A 10,725-nucleotide genomic window follows, 5' to 3' on the forward strand; every position below is an offset into this window, starting at 1 on the left:
GTTGTGCAAAATGATAATGCTAGTTTAGTACAAAGTGAATCCAAAATGCATGCCCTCTGCGTATTTTTAACTGGGCTGATGGTTACAATGTGTTTTCATTGTGCATTTCAGAATTGACAGATGGGACTGTTTACTCTGTCTACTCTTACTGATTTGCACGTGTAGGCTGCAATAATACAAGCTGGATTTACATTCTTGAACTTGCTAGTTGATGCCAGCATCAGCAATGCAGGTTTTTTTTCACTACTGCTGGATTTGTATTGGATGCATAATAAATCAACCAAAAGAGAGTGATTGTGTAACAATTTTGCGTTAAAATAATGCATAATATTTGAAGCATAATCCTTTGTGTAGACTGAATGTGGATTTTACTTTTTTCACACTTTGTTTCATATGTGTCTCCTGTCTTAGGATGGATCGGATCTCAGTGCCAGCCAGCGAGCATATGCTCCAGAACAGTTGCAAAAGCACGACAATCTTAGTATTGATACTCAGTACTACCTGTCACAGCAAATACATCCAGTAGTTGCTAGAATATGTGAGCCCATAGAGGGAATTGATTCTGTTCTTATTGCAACGTGGTTAGGTAAGTATTCTAAATTCAGTTTATTTCAAGAATTACAAGAGACAAAGTGAGAAGTTTTAATGTATGTTTCTTAACAGAAATGCTTCCCCAAATCAGTCTTTTTACAATGAACAATAGCTTGTGTTACACAGTCTATAGGAAGCAGCTTGGATTTTAAGTGTGTTTCTATGACTTTTGCAGAATACCATTTTTCAGAAGGCGCTCGTTAACATGAACTTAATCTTATAATCCGTGTTCAGAGTTGCAAAAATTTACTGTTTATAAGTGACAGTACTATTGCATGCCTTCGAGATTTTCTTAGGTTACTATTGTAGTTCTGGAGCGTGCATCCAGAACTAGCATTTTTCAGAGAGAAACACTAGCATCTCTAGCATCTTCCCAGGGAGAAAGCAGTTATCGTTACAATGAAAGAATACAAATTTTTAGTGGGGTGTAAGTGAAGACTTTTATGTGCTAGAACTGACCTAGTGGATAATAGAAACATAAAACCTTAGTAACAGTCTTGCCTGCTCTGTATGGAGAAATGTAGTGGCCAAAAAAAAAAGGTGCTATAAAAAAATGTGACTAATGCTAGTGACCCACAGAATCACCAGTTTTTATTTAAATGAGCAACAGGGAATTGCTCTTGTTAAGAGCTGTTTTTCCTCTTAAGAGGGTGTCAAAGGAATTAGAATTAGAGATTTTTCTGCCCAACTCTGATTGCCTCTGTCTTCTCCATTCCCTAGGCTTCTTACCTGGAAAGAAGTATAGGTGTTGAAAAATTGTTGACAGTTCTGTCAGGTCTCTTTCCGTGAAAATACAATGCTGTGTGTGTAATCCTTTTCGTTTTGTTTCCTCTCTAAAAGTGATTCACCGACAGACATGATTGATCTCCTTGATAAACAGAAATTTTGTGATTTGTATCCCACATCTAGTTCACTATTTTTAAAACTGTTACTCAAGGACACGGAAAAAGTTGCTAATCTTGCTCACTGCTGAGTTCTTGACAAGATTGTCCTCTCCCACAAGAAAACTTGTTTGGAGAGTTGCACTGTGTCGGTTTAATAATCTCCTGTTTGACGCTATGCCCATGTCTACAGGAAGTTCAGACCTGCAGAAATGATTTTGTTCAGAATTTTGGAACGTTGAAAGCAAGAGTTAGTCCTCAGCATTTTGTGTTTAGGTAATGGCCAAGGTCCAGGATTTGGTCACTTAAAACCACCTGGCAGCGTGTTGCTTTCAGGACCGTTCACCTGGGACACCGCACCTCTGTAGATTCCTTTCTGGGTTCTGCTCATGGTGAGCTTGCAGTTTGCGCTTAAAATGTGTGCAAGTTCCTATTGTTGCTTCTCAAGAAGGGTGATAGCCATGGAAGATTGTCATCTCCCAAGACAGTCTGTAAAACATGTAACTTTTTCCATCTCCATTTCAAGTTGTCTGTAAAAAAAAAAAAAAAAAAAAGAGAGAGAGAGAGAGACAGGAATTTTGTTTTTTCTGGGAGGCTGCAGGGGTATTTCTTGGAGGTATTTGATGTCGTGGTGTGTCGTCAACAGTTCTCGTGCTTCGAGGAGGTGTCAGCTCTGCTTCACAGACGCAGGCTGACCATACAAATCGTTCTGTTTTTGTGGCAGGGCCTTGGTATACAACTTTCCCGTGATGACAGAGTGGACTATGTGGTATGCCTGACTGAAAAGGTCAAGCACTCTTGGTTAGGTTGAAGCCGTTTAAAATAGGTGGTAAACTTGTACTTCATTTAGGTAAAAGGAGAGATTTCTGAAACTAATTTATTTTATTTGGCAAAGATTGTTAGTCTTCTAGAGTTAAGCTCAAATTCAGCATTGTTCCTTATTCACAACAGGTTGGATTTTCAGAAAAGACTGGCTCCCTTCAGGCACCTAAATTAAGTGCCCAGATCTTACGAACTGTGTGCCACTTGATAGCATCTACTGTTTGCAAATGCCTATGCTGCTTTTTGCACTATAGTACGTTCAAGATGAAAATTTCTTTTATGGTCTATAATAGCATCATGCAGCTGAGAGTTTATTAATAGTCCACAATTGTCAGTCTGAAAACCTGTATGTATCTATTACAATCTTAGATCTGAAATGTGTTCAGTTTGACCTTGCTGTGCTGTAAAAATGTTATCTCCTTCTCCAGCTTTGTTTTCTTGGAATGCTTAAATGGAGCTTGGGGGTAAAGTCAGGTCTCTTTCGAAACTTCTGCTCTACTTAGGACTTTATATACAGCACTTCATCAGAGTTGTATATAAATCGTTGCAAGCTGAAGTTATCTTACAGCTTTTTTTCAACAGTACTGGAGGGGTAGTCAAGTGGTTTTGTTTCGAAGAAATTGACCATAGTTTGCAAGACACAAAGGTGTACAAGATACTTAAGCCCAGCTTGCTAAAATAAGCAAACATGAACACTGTTTACTGTTCTGTGTTGCTAAGTTGGGCTTTCTTGCTTAATATGTTACACATCCAAATTCTTGTTGGTTTTCCTGTCTTGTTGCAAAAGAGCCTATTTTTCTGTTCTGAAGAAGAAAGCTGGTGTTCTGGAGGATATCAAAGTGTCATATCTGTGGACCAAAACTTGGTTGCTTTCTCATTGTGTATGTCTTCCTCCGCCTGGTCTGATTTATTGTGTTACGTAGGGTATGTGTCTGTATGGGGAGAACGGTTGTAGAAAAAATATCTCTGTTTCATATTTAACAGAATCTCTTTACAAGGTGAATGTTTCATTGACATGTCACCGCGTTAGTCCGAGTAGATAAAATTGAGCTTTGCTTAGAGAAGCTTGGCTCATATCAAAATTATGAAAAGTTCTTTGTTCTGTCTGTGCTCAACGCAAGTTATTTTAAGCTATTTTAGATGCTGAAGAACAAAAGCAAATAACCACACCTAAAAATTGCAGAGAACTCCTTAAATACCATATTTATTCACTATGGAATCAAGCTGAAAATTGCCTTTTGTTTTCGGACACTGTAGGAGGTCTGCCTAGCCTTTGAGAGATGGCAATTCATTGTTCCTAAAAACGAGAACCTCATGGGCATACTCCTGCATTCAGTCTCTTTTTCTTGACGTTCTTGAGGAAAAGCAGTGACAAGATGAGGATTGTCAGGGTTTCTGAAACTAAGTAAAGTGTGCAATCTGATCAGTAATATCATTCAAGGCATCTGATCTTAAATGCTTGGAGACCTTACTTCATCCTGAAGATACCTATAGCTTTTACAGGAAAAGAACTGTATTGGCTGAACAATTCTCTTAACGTATTTAAAGTAAGTTTTTTTGGTTGATACATAAATACTGCTCCTTGTCTCAAAGAAAATTCACATCTTATTTCTATGTTGTCGAAAGTATCTAAACATCTATCTAAGCAGAGTCATTTAACCATGGGATTTTTGTAGCTGCTACTGTGTAACATCATTTTCTATAAATTATGGAAGTTGCTGACTGTCCTAGACTGTGTCGTGGCCTTCTGAAAGCAGCGTGTGCTGCTACCTTGCAGGTGGATGTGCACATTGGTGCTCTGCAGATGGCTTGACGTTTGGGAATTTCTTAGGAAAGCTATCTAATTTTAGGGAGTCATTACTGGGTCCTGACGAAGCTTGTCACTAAGAGTACTTCCCAGTACCGGTTCCTCCTTCCACGCCGTGTCTGCGTGTTAGCTGCTCCTTGTAAGGAAACCCACCACCACCTTAAAGATACTGTCTTTTTTTTTTTCTTCTTCATAGAGAATCATTTGCTAGGTGCCTTTAATACAGTATTTAGCAGCTACTCGGGCTGGCTCTCCCGACAAACCGGGACAGTCGCGCTCTCCTTGAGGCACGCAGGAATTGCATCAGGCTCTGTCTTTTTTTTTTTTTATTGGTTTTCTGACATTAGGGAGCAAAGCGAGAGGAAAATGATGGAAATTAAGATTAAAGCAGTGACGAAACTTCATGACAATACAGTAATAAACCCCAAAGCGCATGAATTTTGCTGTTTGTGGTCTAGCTAGGGTTGTTTTGAGACGCTGTAGACCTGCTTAGAGCTGCTAAAGCATGCTGCGTGTTGCGAGCGCGCCAGCGGCCGTCGTCAGGGCCCCACGCAGAAGGCACGCTACCTTTGCAGCGCAGGAGGAGCTCTTTGAGAAAAATAAAGAAAAGCGTGCGTTTCCCAAGGGCAGAGGCCTCGGCCGCCCAGGGCCGCATTCAGAGGGCGGGCGGCCCCGGCCCCGGCCCCGCCGCGTCGCCCTGACTGAAATGCGCGGCCGTCGCCTCGAGGTGGCAGCACCGGATGCCGTTTCCCTGCCTCTCACAAAATGTCTAACGGGCAAAGGTACAGGCGGGGAAACTTTCCGTCCTTCCCGATTAACCTGCGGTTGAAAGACGAAATCCAGGGAAAAGCCCTCGGGCTTTGTTCAGACGTCTGCGGGGAAACGGGCCGCCGCCCTGCCCAACGCCTGCCCGGCGGCTGAGGCTGAGGGACGCTCCCGCCTTGCGGCGCTTCTGTTCCCTGGGGAGGGTGCGGGCACCGGCAAAGGAGTGTGCGTGGAAAGACACGTGAAAAAAGATCTGCAGAAATGTTATTTTTAAAATACTACGATTAGTAAAATTTATTTGACCTTTTTTCAGTTTCTTGAGTGGCCTCTTTTGCTGGCTAGTTAGCAAGTGTTTTAATAACTCTATTAAATAATACGGGAGCAAGTCCTGGAACTTACTTTTATTATTTACTTTTGTCACGCTAGGTTCATCAGCATATTTTTAATGTTACATTTCTTTGTCATGCATGCAACCTTGCACTTTTGGTGAGGTTGGAAAGCTTACCTGTGGTGCAGGTAATTTAATGGTAGCCCTGAAGATTTTCGTGTCAGAGTAAGTCAAAGTCCCTTTGATTTTTCTTGATGTCATGGAAAGAAAAAGAAGAGTTCAGAGAAGTTCACTGATTAGTCTCATCCTAGTCATTTAAAAATTACCAAAACCAGATATTATTTTTCCCCTACCCATCGGATAGTCCCTGTTTTATTTACCAAGTAGAGTAATATGACCAATGTGACCTGGTCCGAGAGGATACCAGTTAGTGTGCTGAAATGGATTAATTGAACCAACTAACTATTCCTGAAAGGAGATAATAGATAAAGTAGGTCCCAATTCCACAAGATAATTAAGGTAGGCATGTTCTTTAAAAGCCTGATTTGTAGTCCCTTTGATTTCACTGGGGCTGTTTGCACAGCAAAAGTTAGACGTACACTTGAATCATCACAATATTTTTCCTGTTGTTTTCTGCAGCAAAACAGCTAAGAATGTTGAGAGACAGGTGTGATTTAAATTCTTCCAATGAAAAACATTTTTTTTTCTGTTAAATTATTACCAAATGTCCAGATGCGTATTTGCTGTCATTGGTTTTGACTGAATATTGGAAAACTGCAGTTATCTGAAGACCAGAATTTATCTCCTTTTATCTTTTTATTTAGTGAACTACTTTGCTCTATATTTGCCTTTTGGGAAACAACCAAAGATGGATTTGTAGCTAAACTTTAATGGCATCTGTATGGGAAAGTTGCCACGATGTGTTTTCATTCCACTTCTGAACTCGGAGTAAACTGAGAATTTTTGTTTGTATTCACCATTACTACCTTAGATCCAACGTACTGCATACTTAGTTGATTTTTTGCAAAATCTTAATACTAAACTCAAGTCCCCTTTCTAAACCTTTTATCTGCTCCCTGTGTGTTGCAGAACATATTCTTTGTTTTCTAAAACAGCAAATATATTACCAACCCTTAAAAAAACAAACAAACAAACAACAACAAAAAAAACCAAACAAAAAAAAAAAACCCAAACCAACCCAAACAAAACCCCACAGTCTTTTTTGGGGGGTACCATATGTATTAGAGTGTAAAATAATCTATTAGCAATGTTTTTTGTTTTGTTTGCTCTTCCTTTTAATGAATAGTAGAGAACTGTATTAAAAGTTTAAGAACCTCTTGGAGGCGAATTGTTACCTTTATGCATTGACATTTGTTTCTTTTGATAAATTTAAAATTGGGAAGATTGATTAAATTTTAGTGAAACCCCTGTTCTGTCAAGAGCCAAATAAACTTATTTGGCAATGGAATTTTTCCTTGACCTTCAATTTGTTTTATGATTGCAGAATAGAAATTCAGAACAGCGATAGTAAAGTCAGACATTAAAGACAATCTATATCTGCATGTATAACACGACTGGTTTATATGTGCAGTAATACTTATCTAGTTTAACTGAATATTGTTCCCAAACATTGTCTTTAAGTCTCCCGGTACTGTATAGTAAGGTTAAGAAGAACTGTAAAATCTACTTCATTTTCTATTTGTAATCCTTCTTGCTGCTTCTGTAGTATTTATTACATTTGTTATTGAAATTTACCCAAGATATGGGTTAATACATGGAAATCTGTTACTTGGCTTCATTAGTCTCTTAAAAATATTTTTTAAAGTACTTCTCTTTGATCTTTTCTTCTTAATAATGAAGTAAGCCATAGTTTTCTGAATGTTTTCTTTTACATGCTCATTCGACGAATTTTTTTTCTAGCATGTGCTGTTTGCTAGAGTTAACAAAAAACCTGTAAATGGGATACATGGACTTTTAAAAGGTTGCACATGACAAAGGATGACAAAACCTGTGGATTTTTATTAAGTTTACTTTGGCAGTCTTATTCCTAGGGCAGTGAACTTCGTGCTTGCTTGCTTATTTACTTATTTGTGGTTGAATCAGTATTTTTAGGATCTCTTTTGTGTATTTATTTGTTTAAAATCTTGAGTTCTGGCAATCAAAAATAAAGCATTTTGTCTCCAGCACTGCCGTTTTAAATGCTGCTGCTGAATTTTAACCACTGCATTAGATTGAAACCTACATGCTGTTAACCACTGAGCCAAAATGAAATCGACCACTGCATTGAAATCAGAGTTGGCAGTTGTATACGGACTTGAAGGAGTTGGTAATAGCAGTGCACCCGCGTTTCTTTAATGGGGTTTTTATTCTCTGTTTTCAGTTTTAATGGTGCCATTTTGATTTAAAGACTGTTTCTTAATAACGATGCACATTTTTATTGAAATATTTTCAATGTAACTTAAGAAGAAAATAACAATAAAGCCATCCGTTAGGAATGGTTTCCTCAGAAACAAAATGTTCTGTTGCATACTCCCATGATAATGCAGTGTGCTTGTTTTATTTATAAAGCAATCTTGCGTAAGAAGATAAGTAAGAAGATTTCTTCATGTTTCATGAACCTTTATTCGTGGTTAAAAATTGTAAAATGTATTTATGTTTTATAGAGGAAGTTTTGCTAAGGAGAGATTTTCAGCTTCTGAATTTACATTTTGTAACTTTCTTTTGAATCTGCTTCACCAAGCATATGAAAAATGAGCCTACTTGCATGGTTGACCTCTTAGTCTTTTGAAATTTTTGTTTCTTATTAATAGGACTGGATCCCTCCCAATTCAGAGTCCATCGCCATTACCATAAAGATGAGGAGAATGATGCCTTGGTTGGTGGCCCAGCTCAGCTCACTGATGAGGAGAAATATAGGGATTGTGAAAGGTTCAAGTTTTGCTGCCTCAAATGCGGAACAGAAAATATTTATGACAATGTCTTTGATGGTTCGGTTAGTTGGTTTTTTTTTTTTTCCTGTTTCATTTATGTTCATCGGTGAGGGAGAAAAATACTTGTAGCGAGAGCAGCTTTTCAGATAGGATTCATGTGATGTAGGAGAAGATACCATATTGTTTGAGTCCCGCTATTTATAGCTTTGGAACAGAAATTTGCTGATAGGATAGTGCTGAAATATTTTTCCCACTTTTTGAATTTCAGCTGTGTCGTCTAGCAGAACATGTGAGATTATCTGGCTTCATTAATTTGTTTGCCCACAGTCGTGAATGATTGTTGCTGTAACTTTTTAAGGAATCCTTATCTTAACACCTTAGTAACTTTCAGTTCTCTATTTAATGAAACTTTCATATAGCAATGGCAATTTCTTATCCTAAGTCATATTAATTGGAACAAAGTGTTTTCGAAACTCATGTTTATCTTGCTACATCCCACCTCCTTTCTTACCAGTAAGGTTTTTCTGTGTTATCTTTCATTCTGTCTTTGTGTATTGAACATAAAAAGTCATAGGGGTACATTCTTGTTGAGAAGTTCTGCCAAGAAATGTATCTCTGACCTTGGATCACAACTTGAAACAGGGCCAAGTATTTAACTCTACAGCGATGTTATGTATGTATTAGTCATTGGCAAATTAGCAAGCTTCAGAGTAGTGAAAACCTTGAAACTGAAAGCAAATAAATCTTTTATCTAAATTAAAAGTAATTATTTTAAGTTAATTTGGACAAACAGCAGATGTTTTGCATTTTTTTTGAATCAAAATAAAGCAGTCTTTGGAAACAAGTAAGAGGAAAAGACACACAAATTGAGTGATACTTTGTGAATCCTTGACTTTTGTTCATTACAGCTGTAAATAAGATAGTTAATTGCATGTAGGCTTGACAACTTGCAGATGGGCTAACTGGAGAAAAGTGGTTGTCAAACTCTGTTTAAAAAAAAAAAAAAAACAAAACAACAACAACAAACCAAACAAAAACAAAAAACAAAAAACCCCCGACCCAAAACCCACCAAACAACAAAAGAAACCCCTAAACCAAACCACCACCACCCCCCTTTCTTCCACCTGGAATTATTTAATGTTGTGGGTGGGGGTTTAGCCAAGATGGCTCACAAAAGCTAAGTCTTACCTTGAAAGAAGGTTTTCTAAAAGTTGTGTAACTGTCCAGCCTACCAGGTTGTTCTTATTTTAATGAGAATTCCACTTAATTCCAGCTGTTTACGCATCACTTCCAGGTTCTGAAATTTTAATGTCAGGTGTTCAGAAGGTTTTGAAAGTAAGGGGAATAAGATGGTGTAAAACTGTAAGAGCTATTCTTTGCACTTGGAGAATATAAAATATAATCATGTCATTCGTGTTTAATGAGGTTTGTCTCTACAGCCCTGTTGGTAATTTCATAAGTTGGTATCTATAAGGTTGATTTCAATGTTCTGATCAGTGGGCTTGGGCAGAACTTTGATGTCCCTGATAAAATAACAAACCTGTGTTGTTTGGAGGAGACGGGGGAGTGGGATTTGTCCATAGATTAATTTTTTTACTCAACATCATTTTTTGAATCATTAACTTTGTAGTAGGTGAAGAAGCATGTTCTCCAAAAGACCTTTCATCAAGAAGAGAATGGGAAAACTGTACATCAGAGAAGTCTTTATATGGGTGTGGCCAACTGTGATGGGAAGAAAGAAGGCCTAGATATTAGAGGCCCTTTAAGACTATTATTTTTAAAAAATATGTATTATGTCCAAACTCCAGTGATAACTTCTGCTACCATCATCTGTTGTAATGATGCATGCTGGTTTTACCCTTTTTTTTCAGGGGCGATTTATTGAACCCAGCTTGCAAAGGTGCAGTAAGACTGAATGTGAAGAGCCTCCTTTCAACTATGTGGTTCAAATGAACAACAAATTACTGTTGGATATTAGACGCTACCTCAGAAAATACTATAATGTAAGTATTCAGAAAATATTGTGCCAGATGAAATGAGTTTTCTAAGTGGTGCTGAATTTTTAGTGACTGTCATGTTACGTTTTGGGGTTCTTTTGTATAGTCCAAGGTAATAACATGCAATGTCAAAAGCCAACTTTATGAAAATAAAACAATCAATTAATGATTTCAAATACTAATTGAGAATGTTTGTTTTCTCAGTTCAGTCTCAAATCAAGATAGTCAGATGTATTTAAATTTTTGTAACTGTGTGTGTCAGCATTATTACAGATGTAGTAGCTCTCTGTTTTCCAGATTTTTAGACAAAAAAATGCGGTTGATTATCTTAATGCTTTTGAGAAAAATCTATGAAGCCTAACAAATACGCAGATATCAATTTCTCATGCAATTGAAATCTGATGCTCTTTCTCCAACCCAAATTGATATATATTGTGTTATACTGTGGAAAGGAAAACTGAATGTAGCTCTGTAAAAATTCTTTGAAAGACAATAGGAAGGGAAATACTATGAATCTTTCTTCATAATGATTGGGAGAGCTAAAGAGTTGTAGTTAATTACTTTGATATAATTCTCTTTTTTGGGGGGCAGTGCAAGAAATCCA

General features: G+C 37.7%; 1 protein-coding gene across 1 annotated transcript in view; it reads left to right on the plus strand.

Moving 5' to 3' along the window:
• POLA1 (DNA polymerase alpha 1, catalytic subunit) overlaps positions 1–10,725 on the plus strand; it is a 207,578-nt gene that overhangs the window by 85,151 nt on the left and 111,702 nt on the right. The window contains exons 32-34 of the mRNA XM_082335968.1: positions 412–586; positions 8,005–8,186; positions 9,996–10,127. Of these exons, the coding sequence (XP_082192094.1) occupies positions 412–586; positions 8,005–8,186; positions 9,996–10,127 (489 nt within the window). The remainder of the gene's footprint in view (positions 1–411; positions 587–8,004; positions 8,187–9,995; positions 10,128–10,725) is intronic.

Source organism: Platalea leucorodia, assembly GCF_965183815.1.
Source record: "Platalea leucorodia genome assembly, chromosome: 2".
Classification (NCBI taxonomy): domain Eukaryota; kingdom Metazoa; phylum Chordata; class Aves; order Pelecaniformes; family Threskiornithidae; genus Platalea; species Platalea leucorodia.